The 16,253-nt window shown below is 29.8% G+C and overlaps 2 protein-coding genes and 1 long non-coding RNA gene across 8 annotated transcripts in view; 1 reads left to right on the top strand and 2 right to left on the bottom strand.

Annotated features, from left to right (window-relative positions):
- LOC145186566 (uncharacterized) overlaps positions 1-16,253 on the bottom strand; it is a 337,374-nt gene that overhangs the window by 88,605 nt on the left and 232,516 nt on the right. The gene's annotated exons all lie outside the window — the stretch shown is intronic.
- Positions 13,532-14,350, bottom strand: LOC149892196 (uncharacterized). The gene is made up of 3 exons (XR_016450319.1): positions 14,294-14,350; positions 13,935-14,087; positions 13,532-13,670 (listed from the first exon to the last, which is right to left on the bottom strand). It is a non-coding gene; the product is annotated as an uncharacterized LOC149892196 (long non-coding RNA).
- The window catches only part of LOC149892194 (uncharacterized), a 37,540-nt gene continuing 35,798 nt past the window's right edge, over positions 14,512-16,253 (top strand). For 5 of the 6 annotated variants that reach the window (XR_016449518.1, XM_090077434.1, XM_090077430.1 and 2 more), the window contains exon 1: positions 14,512-14,607. Coding sequence is in view for 4 of the 6 variants with exons in the window: in XM_090077434.1 (XP_089933560.1) it covers positions 14,572-14,607 (36 nt within the window). In the remaining 2 variants the exon portion in view is untranslated. Of the gene's footprint in view, positions 14,699-16,253 lie in introns of all 6 variants that reach the window. The other variant, XM_090077432.1, reaches the window with a different exon arrangement.

The raw sequence follows: 16,253 nt of genomic DNA, 5'->3' as shown, positions 1-16,253 counted from the left end.
CCAGGATCTAATGTCTTAAACTGCATTAAATTACGTATGCAAAACTTTTGTTTTTTACTAGTGACAAACTCCATAATGCATATTCTCATATTTTCACCGGATTTCCTCAGAACTTGTTTTCGTCTCCTACTGATCCTACATAACAATGCGAATCCACAACTTGTATGCACATAGTCACTGACTTTAAATAAGAGATTACATGTTCTTTTTCTAGTACGATAAGAGCAAGGAATCTAAAACTTCAAAACAACTTAAAACAATGTTGAGATATCTTCAGATAAACAAGCATCATTCTTGTAACCTTTATCATAATGCAGAACAGAGCATATCGGAGTTTTTTCTTTCACAATGGCATCTCATAGTATTATTAGTAAATGCAGAAGAAAATCTAAAAATTGAAGCACAAGGAACCTTTAGTTTGTGAAAATAATTTCTATAAGGGTGATAAGAAACTTTTATCCATGCTTGTTGCTCAAAAATTCAAAACTCAGACTCAACAAAATGGGCTTAGTTATTCAACTGTTAATATACGACAGCTCAAAAATCACTAATCACTGTTTTATAGACAACCATCATCTGCATTCAAGATCCAAGACATTTTCTTTGAAGGGTAAATGAGAGACAAAGTATAATGACCCCTGGATAACCCAACGATTGATAACGAACATCAGCCAAAAAGTTGAAGGAGTAAAAAAAGAAACATTACAACATTCAATGAACCAACTTAGAAAAGGTTTACTTTTTAAAGTAAAATGATGGCTACTTGAAGTAAGTGATTTTTAAAAATAATTAAAATTATCTCCAAGAAGTACACTTTTGTTTATCAAAAAACTTAGGTTAAATTCTATAAAATAAAAAAGTTATTCCATTTTAAAATGGTTTTCTGACATTATAGCTAGCTTGAAATATTACAAAAAAAAAAAAGAAAGATAGACAAACATGAACGTGATATTGTTCGCTCTTTAGACAAATAACACAGTTTTCCAAAAAGCTATGCTGCCAAATTTTTTTAAACAAATACAGTTGAATCTTATGTATTTTTGGGTCCAGAAAATATATCTAATTTTCGTTTTGTTGAACAAGGACATCAACCTTCAGCTGTCATACAAATGCTGGGTCTCACAAGAAACCAACGCAACACTGTGTAAATTACCAACCATTGGTTGCTCAAGACTGGACTTAACGAAAGAAAGAAGAGAGGAACCTATAGTGCATCAGCAACTAAAAAGAAGGCAATTAAAATGGTTACAGAGAAAGTTTGTCAAAATCCAGCTCGTTCCCAGCAAAAACTAGTTCGAGATCACAAACTGTAACTAATTACAAATCACCGCATTATTGAAGAGAATCTACATATGTCAGCATTCAAATGTCGAATAAGCTTCATGATTAGTGAGAATCAACACACACCTTCAACCTTGTCAGACGAACCCTGCGTTATTAGTTATTGACACATTTAGTGCTAATGACTAATAACTGCATTGGTGTAATGCAGTCAATTAATTCAAGAGAATACTTAAATATTTGAGATTTTAGGATAAGTTCTACATTAAGTCAGAACGGAAAAATGTTAAAACAGTAAAATGTAAGTACTCACAAAAATGTTGGATTGGAACTAATTCCGAAAAAAAATAAGTTAGAATATATATATATATATATATATATATATATATATATATATATATATATATATATATATATATATATATATATATATATATATATATATATATATATATATATATATATATATATATATATATATATATATAATACTCTGAGTGTGTTAAGAAATCAGAATGAAAGATGCCAGAATGGAAAATTGTATCGTCAGAACTGAGAAATGTCGGAAAGTAAAGAACAACGAAAAAAATTTATTACGGCCGTCAAAACATATACCAAAATGAATTCCATTCTGGGACCTGGTTAAATAAAATGCATCGTTATAAAACATTTCTCACAAGCTTAGGGAAGAGCAATTATTTGCTTGTTTTAGAAGAATACAAATTATTTAAGCTTAAATCAGGCCTGTCCAATGACCACGAGTGATAACTTTTTTTTTCCTCATATGGACTAAAAAAGTGACCAATCTCTAAATAACGAATTTGTTGAAGTAAACTACAGAATGATAGAAAGATTTTCCGGATTTTAAAAAAAATTCAATTTTGGTATCTTATGTTCTGATATTTTTCCGCACCAAGATTTCAAATTTCTCTTCTGACGTCTTTTCATTCGAATTCTTTTCCGTTCTGACTTTTAACTCGACTGATTAGGGCTGTTTCAAGTAACTTAAGTGCTTAAGTAATTAAGTAAATAACAACTCAAGTACATAAGTAAATTTATATTGCTTAAGTAAAATCAAGTAATTTTTTGTCAAATAAAACAAAATGAAAATTGATATTTTAGAAAAGTTTGTACAAAAGGCCGTTTTTCAATTTTGCATATAGCCATCCAAAAAACAATGTCATCGCTTTTTTGGTTTACATGTTTATTATTGCTTGGCTTTGCTTTACGGTTTTTGCTCAATACAATGCCGGGTGTGTAATCAAAAATTTTGTATTTTGGTTTCCGACCAAAATTCTAGTAGTCTTGTCTTACATATTATTTTCTAGTTTTGTTTTATATATATGTTTCAAGCAATTAAAAAAAAGTAAGTAAAAAAAAAAAAAATCAAAAATGAAAATGAATGGGTGGAGCCTTCAAAGTACAAGTTATCTGAAATTTGGAAACATGTATTAATCTCAACAAGGGATGAAAATATTGTTAAGTACAAATATTGTCCTTCAACTTTTAAGGCAAAACAAACAACAACAGCATCACTTTATCATTTAGAAAAAGTAGAAAATGTAAGATAAATAAAGTGACGGGAGTTTCTTGCCATACTTCATTATCGAGATCAACTTTAAGTTTGAATTCAAACCCTAATCCAAGAAAACTATCGATTGTTACCAGTTTTTCCAAGAAATTTTCTTCAAAATTTGTTTTGGTTCAAATGGTTGCTGTTTATTTTATTCACATTTGTCAAAAACTATTGGTATTCAAAAAGGATGGGCTGCTCAAGTTCTAAAAAATCCGAGTTCAAAGCAAGCTATGGACTCAAATGATTAAGAATGATGATAGGTTTTAATTGATTGGATGAATGAATTTCAAATAGAAACTGAAGATATACGTGCCTAAACTTAAAATTATCAGATAATTCAGTTCAATGGCTTTCAAAAATATGATTGTTAAAATTTTGAGTGAAACCTCAATAATCATTATTTTGGAATGGTTATTAAGATTTAAATAAAAATTTTAGTAATCATTGAACTATTAAGATTTTGAGTTAAGTCTTACAGATGGAGTCAGTGTAATGAAAAAAACTAAGAGTTTGCCTCAAATAACTCATCAACTGTGTCTTTCTCATGGAATCCACTTGGCAATAGTTGGTGTACTTTATAAAAAAGCAAGTAGAATAAAAAGTAAATAAAAATTTTTGAAGTAAAAATGTAGATTAGGACACTGAAGAAATTAATAACAATAATAAAACTAATTATCAATCTTCGGTCAATTGGGAAGAAGCATCACTTGATAAAGAAGCTGTTGAGCAATGTGAGCTTGATGGTTGCAAGATTTTTTAAAAAGTCACTCCTAAAAAATGACTATCTTTGCTGTTTTCCTAATAAGTTTTGAAATGAGTTGGCTTTAATTTTTGTACAAAAATACTTTGGAATTCAATGTCTAAAATGATTTTAAGATCTCTTAAAATTGCACCAATATTTAAGAAAACAGAGCACTTTAATGCATTGGAAATGCTACCAACTGATAATGAGATTAAAACTTCCAGATTATTTTGGGAAATTGTTGCTGGTACTAATGTCCTTTGTAAAAGAGGAAACTCTTTTTGGAGCTGGAAAAACTTGTGAATTTTAACAAAATTAAAAGATCAAGATACAACAATATCTGATTTTTTTTTTTGAGTCAATGGTGAAAAGAATTTTCGAAAGAAGAAATATTGGAATTGCAGGCCTTTTAAGATATTTAAAGGCACCAAATTAGAATGATCAAACTCAAAAAGATTCTATTTTAGACTATCCAAAAAAAAAAACTTTCAATTATAGCAGAAAATATTTATTCATGTCTTTTTTATGATCCTAAAGATGCATTTACAGTTGATTATGAAGCCTACAAATATTGAAATTATGAAGCCTACAAATGTTGAAATTATGAAGCCTACAAATGTTGAAATTATGAAGCCTACAAATGTTGAAATTATGAAGCTTACAAATGTTGAAATTAAAGAACGTTTACAAAAAGAAAGTAAAGTTACAGAGCTTGACCATTTTCTATCCCAAAACTCCAATGTAATAATGAACAAGGCTTCCATAAATGTTTTGGCTCACATCCAAAAAGAAATGGCTGTATTTGAAGGATCAAATGATTGTCAAAAAAGGTTTAAAATATTGCAGTGTTTTATAGTCTTAAGCACCATCATCAGTTGAAGCACATTATTACACATACTAAGTTGAGAATGTTATTGAGTAATAAAATGATTGACACGTTTTTTTGCATTCTAACTTGAAAGTTTAGTTATGTCATCTTTTGTTATACTTATATAGTACTATTACACTAAAATTTATATTATATTTCATTGTTTAGAAAATGATTAAAGTTATTAAAATTAAAATGTTGCATAAGTAATTTTTTCCTCTTACTTGAACATCCCTTGTTCTGATTTCCATTTATTAGTTAGGGGTACTTAACGAAACTGAGAATATATGCGTTTTATAGCTGCTATTAGCAAACATTTACTCATTAAATTATACCTTTTTTTAAACTAATAACAATAATGAATATATTAGGTTAGAGTTATATTCACTAAGTTAAATTACAGTTTAATGATTTTAAATCGAATTATGTACTTAGAACAGATAAATATCAAAGTAATGATATTTAAACTGCTTAAACCTAAAGTTTAGACCACAACATTTTAACTGGTCAGAATTTTGTTTCTCTGGGGCCAATCATATAAACATATTTTCGGCGTAAAATTACGTTGAAATTAAAGATATTTTTAACGTTTTTTTGTAAATTATAAAAAAATAATGATAATAATAATAATAATGTGCTTTGAAATGTCTATTTCTAGATCACACTTTTCCGAAAATGAGAATAATTACTCCGAAAAGCACCGGAAAAACCCTTTGGTGGGAACAATATACACACCTTCCTGATATGAAAAATCCAAAACTTGAAATCTTTTATGACCGTCCGAGAAAAAAAATTCAATTAGAAGTTTTCGACATTGTCCAAAAAGTTTGCAAAATGGTGCAATATGTATCTTTGGAATAAAAATCATAAAAATAAGTCAGAAATTGTCTTAAAAACTTTTTTTTATTATTACAAAGCCCTAGTGAGTAATATTTCATTCTAAACAAGTTTTTGTAATTCTAGGAAAAAGCAGTTTTTGTCAAGTGTTAAATTCTGCGTGACAACTTTTTTTTAATTTCAAAGCAAAAATGCCAAACTCTGTTTAAAAACACGATGACCAGGCAAAAAGGCTGTGTTATTTCAAACACCCAGAGACAGTGGAGTTAAACGCCAACTTCTCGTTGCAGTTGCAGAGGATGTTCCTGAAAATTTATGATAACTTCAAAAGCATCTTGTCTTTAATTTATCCAAGTGGAGTAGATTTTTCTTTGTCCTGTGACATGAAGTTAGCAAACTTTATTTACGGGCTTCAATCCCATGCCAGCCCTCATCCTTGTACTTGGTGTGATACGGATCACCGTAACTTGCCACAATGCGGAAAACTCCGCACTTTTTGCTCAATAAGAAAGTGTTTTGCTTCATTTCAAGATTCAGGTCTGGACCACAAGAAGGCTAAGCAGTTTCAAAATGTTGTTCATGATCCACTCTTAGATGTGCATGACTCTACTTTTGTTCTTGACAAGATCCCACCCATGGAACTTCATCTTTCACTTTGTGTGGTGAACCATTTGTTTAAAACACTGAAAGAAACCTGGGATAAACCTTATGAATGGCCAAAAGCACTTCACATCAAGCTTCAGCCATTTCATGGAGGCCAGTTTGCTGGCAATGAGTGCCGAAAACGTTTGAAACATGTTGATCTTCTTCAAAGACTTGCTGAAGAAGACTCAGCATTCCAAGTTTTTCATGGATTGATACACTCAGAAAATTTGATGCAGTTGTGTCCTATTGTTTTTTTATGAAATCAGTTGCAGAGTAACTATGCTGAAAATATCACACCGTTAAAAAATTCCTTCCTTTCTTTGCCAAAGGCAAGTTTGACCCCTAAAGTCCTCGCCGTTTTCTTTCATGTCAAGAACTTGATTGATCACAGGAAGGAATCTCTTGGCAAGTATAGTGAGCAGGCCACAGAGACATTGCATCACAACTTCAGAACACATTGGGAAAGATACAAGAAGCCAATAGACCATCCAGAATATTTGCGAAACCTATAAAGTTGTCCTGTTGATTTCAACAGCAAGAACTTGTGAAAGCATTGGCTTCTCTTGAAAACCTGTTGAAATTTTTCAAGAAAATCATCATTTTGAATTTAAAAATTCTGATTAAAATTAAAGGAATGCACTGTTTGTTTTTTGAATTTAATATGTGGAAAGTGCTGTGAAGAAATTTTTGATTACATAAGAAAAAAATAACCTTGTATTTATTGAGAATAAAATGTTCAGAAAAGCAAAAATTGTTTTATTATGATTCTCAAAGCAGTCGACATACAATTTCTGACTTATTTTTATGTTTTTTATTACAAAGATAAAAAACATTTCCAGCATTTTTTAACTTTTTTGACTATGCCGAAAACTTCAAAGTGAATTTTTTTTTCTCGGACGGTCATAAAAGATTTCAATTTTTGGATTTTTCAAATCAGGAAGGTGTGTAATTATTCTCATTTTCGGACAAGTGTGAGATGTCTGTGATATGTTATTTAGAAAGTAAAAAAATTTGTTGAAAATTTCTTCAAAATTGAGGTATTTAGAAATCTGTAATTACTTTTTCAAAAAATGACTGATTATTCATCCGATGAGGACAATTGCTGTTGCTACTCAAAGGCCAACCAAAAAGAGAATCCTGATAATTAAGATAATAATTAAGTTTATGTTCCCTTTATTTTTGCTGCAGAAATTTTTAGATTTAAGAGTTCTGCTACATTGTTGTAGTATCAGTGGAAAATTTTTTTGAATTAATTTATCTCAAAATCAAAATAACCCTTGATTATTAACTAAGACATCATTTGAAAGACACAAAATCAAACTTTAAGATTAAATGAAGAAAATTAAGAATTTTTGTATTTTCATGATGGCAAATAAAACGGAAGTTTGTTGAATTCTTCTGATCACTTAGTACAAGGTTAAACATTTGAGCGTCTCTTATGTTTTGCAACTATTTCCTTGATCTTCTAAGATGACAAACTTTTACCATACTAGTCTTGTTAAAATCAATAATAAAAAGTCTTATTGTTTCTTAGTTAAGTTGAGGCTTTACAAAGTTGTTTTGATTGATTCAAGCCTTTACAAGACTGAAATAATCTTGTGTCACTCAGTCTTTTTTTGCTGTCTTGCTAAAAAATGCTATAAAAACCTTTTTGAATCAAGACAGACCTTTAGTCACAACTAATTTGGTGCAAAAAAGTTTCAAAACGGCGCAATTATATTTAGAGATGTTTTTTACCTGTGCCGAAAGAGATAACAATTGGGTTAACTATGATCTAATGATATGTATTAACTAGATATGTAACTCGTGCTTGTATTAACTAGATATGTAACACAGTGAAGCAAATTTTTTGCCAGCCAGGTTTTTTTTGTCAGCCTAAAATGAGGCAATCATAAATCAAAGCAAAACAAAAATGAATTGTTGTCAGTTTAAATAAAACGGCAACGGGCATTAAAAACTTTAAAAACTTGCTTCACTTTCTCTCTCGGAGTTTTTGTGACGTCAGACATCGAGTTAATCATTGCTATGATCTCTATGCCTACACCATTTGTAGAGTTTTTTTGTTTTTTTTTAATTGAAAAACGTTATGAAAATAGCGTACTTATTCCTGTTTTGAGATTTTACGCTGAATTTCGGAGTTGTTACTTAGATACGCTTCTCCCAAACTAAAAAAGTTTATAGGATCGACCCCTGCTTAACTTTAAATTTTACAATATCGCTCATATTCCATTTGTCCACGCAAAAATCGTTGATAATACGTATGTTGTTTTAAAAAACGAATGTTAATGTCGAACAAAGGAACATTCAATTAAAATGTGTTCATTGATAATTCTACCACAAAATTTTCAGAAGAACTTAGCAACTTTTATCTTTGTTGAAAATACCCAGGAGTTATTATACCAAAAGATTTGCTTTCAGCAACAGTTTTGAGGACAAATCGTGTGGAAGACAACTCAATTTTTCTAAAATCAAGTCAAGTATTGTGATTACTAGTAAACGTAATGAACATCTTAATGCATCCGAAAATTGCAGTTAAATCTTCTGAAGGTTAAACCAGTCATTGTTTCCACAGTCAAACGGAAATCGTAAGATGTAACATTGGGCCAAACTACACAAGCATTAGACAATCGAAGACTAGAAGAGGGTTCTATAGAGTAACGAGTCTAAGTTTGAGGTCTTTCCCTCCAAACGGGCACTCGTACGCAGATCAGCAGGGGGGGGGGTGGATATCCAACCAATGTTTAGTGTCTTCTGTCATGCATAGAGATAGTTCTCTGATGGTGTGAAGTTGGTGGTGATGCAATTAGGAATATCCAAAAAATAGATGGAGAAATGAAGAAAGAGCAATTCAGATAAAAAGAAATTAGAACTTGCTACTTCTTGGGACAGAATTTGGAATTCTGGCACGTTATTAACCGAGGAAGTGCAAAAAGGTATGGTTTATCAAGTCCGTTGTCAGAACTAAACTCAGTTGAACTTTTAAAATAAGTTTAAGAAGAAAGAGAGAATAGTGCGTCCCACGTCTAAGAAACATTTATGGAACATTCGGCAATGGTGCCAAATTTCTTACGGCACATTAACTATTTGGTTAATAGGATGTCTAAATTATGTGAAGCATTAATCAAAAACAAAGATCAATTTACTAAATACTTAGTAATGGTAATCATATTTTTTAAATTGATTTTTATCTATGTATTTGGACAAGTTGCAAATTACACTTATAAGAAAACTGAATTATTTTAGTGAAACATATTGATTCTATTTGGTTGGCTTCACTTTAGTAATCTATCTATAATTCTTAAGATAATTGCATAACGTTTTTTAAGTAATAAAAACTATATATTCAATTATGTAAATAATTGCTTAAAAGTATCAAAATTAACTAGAAACCCTTTTAAAAAAAGCCTTATACAACCTAACTACAAAACTTTCATTAAAATGGAAAGTTAAAGAGTGTCAAATTCATTACAAAATATCATAAATACTTTGAAACAATTCTTACAAAGAAACTTCCATTTCAAACTTGCTTAGAACCAAGCTTTTTTAATCCCTTATTTCTATTCGTTTTACTTTTTGTTCTTCTTTTTTGTGTACAGTTTGATTTTTGTTGCCAATTTTTCAGCAGAAGCCCTTATGAAAAAGCTCTTTCTGTTTTAGAATAATTATTTTAAAGGTCTCTTTTCAAGATTGGTATTCGGCAGTAAATTGCTGAGCTATTTGGATTGGGCAAATGATTGAAAGGAAATTTCAACTTGTTCGTTAACAAGTCAGACTTTTTTTTTGTTTGAAGAGCTATAGGCAGCATAAATCAGTTGTTCCTTTCACTATGTGAAACAATAGTTGGAAATGTAGTGTTGTAAACTGCATGTTATCTTCAAGATTATTTAAACACATTGTCTTGAAGATTTCGAGCCTCTAATATCATGAGAATCTCATTTGCTATATCATTTTATACTATTTACGCGCAGTTCAATGTTGTTTTCTTTCGTAAATTTTATCAACGTCTCAAAAAAAAAAAAAAAGCGGCTGATCATTGCATGTTGTGTCAAGCAACTCCCTGTTTGCTGCTAGTTACATTATATTAAACATAGAGTTTGGTAAGTATGCGTCTTTGAAAATAATAAAACGGGGTTTTGATTGACTATTTTTGGTTGTCAAGGGTTTTTCCTACGCTATCTTCATAAAAGTGCAAAGGTTGTGTCGTGAAAAAAGTTGTACCAGGATGTTTATTCACCATTAACTAGCAAATGTTGTTATATTATAGCAACTAAATTGTTTTGTGTGAGCCGGAAGCTCTACAAATAAAACTAAATTCAGAAGCTCCGTAAGTTTGGTAAAACTGTGAGAATTATGTCCGAGTATAAGTAGTTGTGGTTTATTAAAAGTTTTCTTCTGGTATATTTTACGTTCATGAAGAAAGATTTTCCTTGCGCAATAATAATAGCTATAACCCATATATTTCTCAATTACTTATTGTACAACTTTGAGTGTGTTTTATTTCAGTTAAAAACTTTGTGATTTCTGATCTAATGTCATTCCTATTGGATGAAATTAGATAAAAAATCAAAATGGTAAATTTTAATTAGCTAATTAACCTTAAAAAGCTACAAATTACTTTGCGATCTTAACACGCACTTGTGCCGTATAGTGGATGTACCTTCAGACTTGCGCAATGATAAATTTCGATTATTATATAACAACGTTTATCGGACGAACTTTTGCTTTTAAATTTACGACCATGTTTTCAAGGAAGTGCTGCAACTTATGTTAAAAAATGTTTACCAAATACAAAACACCTTAACATTACAATTTGAGAGAAAGGCTGCTAATTTCTTTCTTTTCTAGTAGGGGCTTTCTGCCAGACTGTGTTTCTGTTACGACTTCAAAGTTGTGTTATATAAAAACATAATTCTTATTATTCATATGGTAAATATTATATTGATAAAAGATGTTAAGAAGTGTTGATTTAATGATTTAAATACCATAAACTTTGTAGCAGCTGCTCTTGTCAGCTTTTCGAATAGGCTGCGTATAAACCACTTGACTTGTCTGTAAATGTTTTTAAATCGGAAAATCTGCTTGATTCAATACATAACAGAATAATTTAACTAAAAAAAATTACTAAACATGAACCGAAATAAATGTAATTAAAATGAAATTGAACTTTTTTCGAAAAAAAAACAAAAACAAAAACAAGAAAAAAACTTTTTCTCACGTCAATAAAATGAACTGCTATCAATCAACAACGTCAGTTTTACATTTCAATCGTCAAATATGTTTATCATTCATTATACTAATCTTCTTACACGTCTTAAAGCTAGTATTACATTTTATATACTTCGATCAAAGCCAAACCATTGGTTTAGCCAATATCATTGCAGCATTAACGCAAATAAAATGGACTAATTTAGAATTTAATTTCGCTGTTGCTCTAATTTACGCTTAGAATTAAATTATTTTTTATGCCCCTTATAAAGTTTGTAATTTTTATGTTTAGACATTTTGTAATCTTGCAAGTAGTATGTTTTTCACGTTTCGCGTTTAAAGAAAAAAATGTTCCAAAGACATTAAGATGTGAAGCTGAAATCCGATAGATTACACAAGCAGAAGTTGTTTAAGTAATTGTCAAAGTTGTTTGAGAAACTTGCTAAATATAATCAGTGTGCTGATTAGAGTGACAGCCTTTTTGCACTACTGTATTCCTCTATCTTTCCTATGAACGTTTGGCTAAAAACAAGGAATACTTTTAGTATTTCATTACATTTTAAGAAAAGTTTACCCCAAAATCAAAATATCTGTCTTTCCAAATATTGTATATTTATTCTTATGCTGCGTTCTGCGCACCGATTACTTCTCCAATTGTTCTCTAATGAATGCAATGCTTTTTTTGTAAGGTTTCAACATTAGAAAAGTTCTTGAAGTTTTTTAATTATACATCTGATTAGTAAATCTGGATACAGATCCGTCAAGAGTGGGGGTTCAATGAACTTGGCAACCCCATGCTGGGTGAGGGCCTAACAATTTAATTGCCGGAAAATCTTTTTTTTTCACTAGGGTTTTGTTAATTGTTATATATTTTTTGTAAAGAGATAAATTTGTTTGATACTTTTTAAATAGGGAAGAAAATTTTCATAAACTTTTCCTTAACCACAAGAAAAAAAACAAAACAAAAAAAGAAGTCAAAAAAATCTTTTTCAGAGGGATGGTGACCGGAAAGCAACCCCCAGAAAAAAAAAATAGTAAGTTAGCCGAAGAAGATTTTTAAAAGAGCACTTCTTGAATTTTTGCTGCTTAAAAATATAAATTATGAAAATCTGCGAACTTTTTGAGCAAACTAAAACTTCATAGAGCAAAATGAGCTAATGTGAACTAACCTTTAATCAAAAGTTATAAAAATAAAATAAATGGCTTAAGTTACTGAAAAAGTGCTTATATTATTTGTTACAATTACAAATCAGTTCTATTTTAATGAACTTCAGAAAATTTCATTTATCTTTTTTATCATAAAGTTTGTATTTTTTTTGTTATCATTCGTTGCTAACGGATAATGCAAACGTCAATTTTTAACTACAATTACAAATCGGCCTAAAATCAGAATAGATTACAAAAAAGAGCATGCATTGAGGCTTTTAACTGATTTTTTTAGACAAACTAGAAGGGTATTGGATATCGAACTAAACTTCACTTTAATCTATAACAGAGATATTTATGGCCAATGAAAATTACTGTCTTCAAACCATTTAGTGTCATTTTTTGAACAATGGAAAGGAGCATTATCTTGTTGATCACGTACAGCCTCTCATCATAGTAGAATCACATCTTCTTTGATATTTTCTTCTTTTCATCGTTACAATGTTCTGATAAAATCTCTCACCATGCTTTAATCAAATTTTCGGGTAAGAAATCTTGGTGAGGGTGCAAGGAGTTAAACTTTAAGGATATTCGTCAACTTAGGTTCTTGAGGTTCTCAATAAACTTGCGACCTGTTGTTTGTAATGAGTGTCCTTGTGATTACCTCGAAATCCAAAAACTACATCACGAAATGTACAATAGGCTTCTTTAACAGCTTTTATCATCGCTTTTTACAGTTCCTCCAACTTCAACACTGAATTTTATTGGCGTCCAACAAGTATGCCACCTTTGATCTTTTGCCTGAGCTTTCGGAAACAACAGACGAACTTCAAGAAAAGTTTCTCTTTTAAATAACTAAAGTCTCCACAAACTGTTTTACCAATCCTAGTTTGATATAAAAAGGGGCTAATAAGACTTCGTTTAAACCTAGTTAAGGCTCTGTAAGGACATTTACCGTTCCTGGATGCAGCTCCATGAGTGGAACTGCAGTTTTTTGAAGTAACCAATAATATTACTTAATCAGTTATGTTAGTAAAACTTTGGGCAAATAAAACATATTTGATTAAATTTTCTGTCAACATTAGAAAAAATTTAGATCCAACTAGACCTCGACAAAATTGCGGATAAAGTAAAAGAAGAAATTAAATTATTTCTGAAAATACAGGCCAAAATTATTGTGGACTTTTTATATTCAGCGCCCCAAATAGGTAAAAAAAACAACAATTTAAGACAAAAATCATATGTTACATTATGTAATTAAAATGTCATTTCAATGACAAATTTTCTAAGTGAGGCAAGCTATGCATTTCAAAACGATGCCAAAATACCATCAGAGAAGCGTTGGAATTGTATCCGTAGAAGAACTCGACCTAATAAGAAATAAAAACAAAAAGATATCAACGACTAATATTGGAGTGTGTGTGTGAAGACGAGTTTCTACACCAGCTATTCCATTAAGTTGGTCTCAGAAATTATCAATAAAGTTATCCGATTTGATGTTAAAACACGAACTCCAACGAAGAAGACTTTCATTTGGAGAACGTGAAAGTGCAAAATATGGAAAGGTGGCTGACATTAACTTGCAAAAAGTTTTCTTAAGATTTTTGGTACGGCGTAAAAAAAAGTAAACTAACTTTATTGAACATGTTTCTGGGTTTGAACATGTTCGTTTAAATCAAGAACTGTCATAAGTTTGATAACTTCATGTGTACCTATTTCTGAAGCCAGTGCAGAGAAGTTTAACGCTAAAGCTAATTCATGCAACCGAACAAGTGTACTATTAATTTCTAGATAAAAATGGAAATGGTTGTTGAAAATTTGATGTTTTTAAACGTATCACTTTTAATCTTTTTCGATGACTGTGCAATCATAAAATAAATCTATTAAAAAAAATTATAATTTTTTTGTAATTACAATGTAATTGATTTACAATGAGGTCAAATATTCCATTTTAAAAAAAGTATTATCAATGATATTTTATATTTCAACTTACGTGAAAAACATCTGATAATTCATTTTCACCAGAACCATTTCTCATCCTCAACATCATTCTCATGCATCTGCAGCTTTTCATTAAGCTAATTGGTGATTACTATGAGACGAGTTAAAACAAGATGAAGCGTATCAAACGAAACTAAAGGTTAATTAATATTTATCAATAATTAAAAACCATAATTTCATATATTTTATTCATACCTAATGTCGTACTTTTTATTTCTATTAACATTTGTTACAAAAAGATTTTTCTTTTTTAATGATAAAATTGAAAATATGATTTCAACAACTTGCGCAGTTACTTATCTCGTGGTAAGCTCATTTTTTTCATTGGGTTTATGTTTTCAGCCCCATATCCATTTTGGAAGTATCCTTTAAGACGGTTTTTGTAAACTTCTATGAGGTAAGTTTCATTAAGAATGTCATTTTAATAAAACTTACCGATTTTTTGTTGTTAATAAAAACAAAATAATTATTTTGTTATTTCATTTGATGAACAATGTATTCATTTCATCAAACCAATCTTTTACGTAATTTATCCGAAAAATTTAAAACGACGTAAGCATTTTAGCTGTGAAAATATCAAAAAGATATTTTCGTAGGAAAAATTCTTAGAAGAATAACGAAAAAATTTCGTAATGAAATTGTAGTTTAGATATTTTGAGGAATTTCGAAGTATTTTCAATATACTTGGAGCAAAAAAAAAATTACCAAATGTTTTAAATAACACACAGTTTATTAAACAATATAAGCCGTTGTACAAATCATGTTTTAGAACTTTTGTAATATCGCAAGGTTAGAATTATTTTGTTCTATCTCCTATTTTAAAAGTTGGGAGAAAATGAGTTATTGATTTTAGTAAGTAATAATTGCTTTCAAAATACGCTCTATTTTAGAATATTTTTTATAAATAATTTGTTTAAACAAAAAAAAACGTAAACTAAAAACGTAAAGCTAAAGTTTTAAATAATTTTTACTTAAAGAAAAAATCAAAAACTTTCTCCCAACGTTTAAACTTGGAGATAGAACAAAATAATTCTAACCTCGCGATATATAGGGAAGATCAAGTCTAGTTTCTTTCATCAACGATTATAGAATAGCAACATTAAAAAGAAGCTATATATATATATATATATATATATATACACTGTGTGACAAAAGTTATCGTACCCTTTAAAAAAATTACTAACTCTTAATTTAGAATAAAAGAAATGCAAGGAACAAGTTAAAAACTGAATAAAAACTATTTGATTTATAATTATAAATAATTATTTAAACAAAAATTGAAAAAACAGAACAAGAAAAAAATTTTATTTTAATATCTTGATGAAAAAGCAAGAAAAGTAACAAAAAGAAGGTGACAAAAGTTATCGTACACTTTCAAAATAGTACACTTTGATAAATATTATGGGAACTAAACTTATATTTTAGTATCGTGTATTTTGTCCTTTAGCTTTTACAACAGCAGCAAGACGTCTTGGCATCGATTCAACGAGTTTTTTTGTAATAGACGGATCGATTGATTCCCACATCTTTACAATTTGGACTTTTAATTGTTCAATGGTGTTTACACCTGTTCTATCTATTCGTCTATCGATTTCATCCCATAAATGTTCTATTACATTCAAATCAGGGCTTTGAGGTGGATGATTTTGTATGTCCCAACCTTTTTTTTCATAAATTCCATCACATCTTTGGCCTTATGTTTGGGATCGTTATCTTGAAGAAAACGAAGTCATCACCATTACCAAGATTACGTGCTGATTGTTCAACATTTTCTTTAATAATACGTTTATAGTAATGTTTATCCATATTTCCTTCAATAAATACTAACTTTCCAACACCTGCTGCCGACATACATCCCCAAACCATTACTGATCCATTTCCGTGTTTAAATGTTCGGACTGTAGTTCCATTTTCTAAGCAATTTTTTGATGAACGCCATACACGAATTCTAC

Source organism: Hydra viridissima, unplaced genomic scaffold, assembly GCF_058129835.1.
Source record: "Hydra viridissima isolate aposymbiotic clone 2 unplaced genomic scaffold, HvirCarnegie_v1 scaffold_2, whole genome shotgun sequence".
Lineage (NCBI taxonomy): Eukaryota > Metazoa > Cnidaria > Hydrozoa > Anthoathecata > Hydridae > Hydra > Hydra viridissima.
Note: the sequence above shows the minus strand (reverse complement) of the source record. Positions and strands in the feature narration are given on the sequence as shown.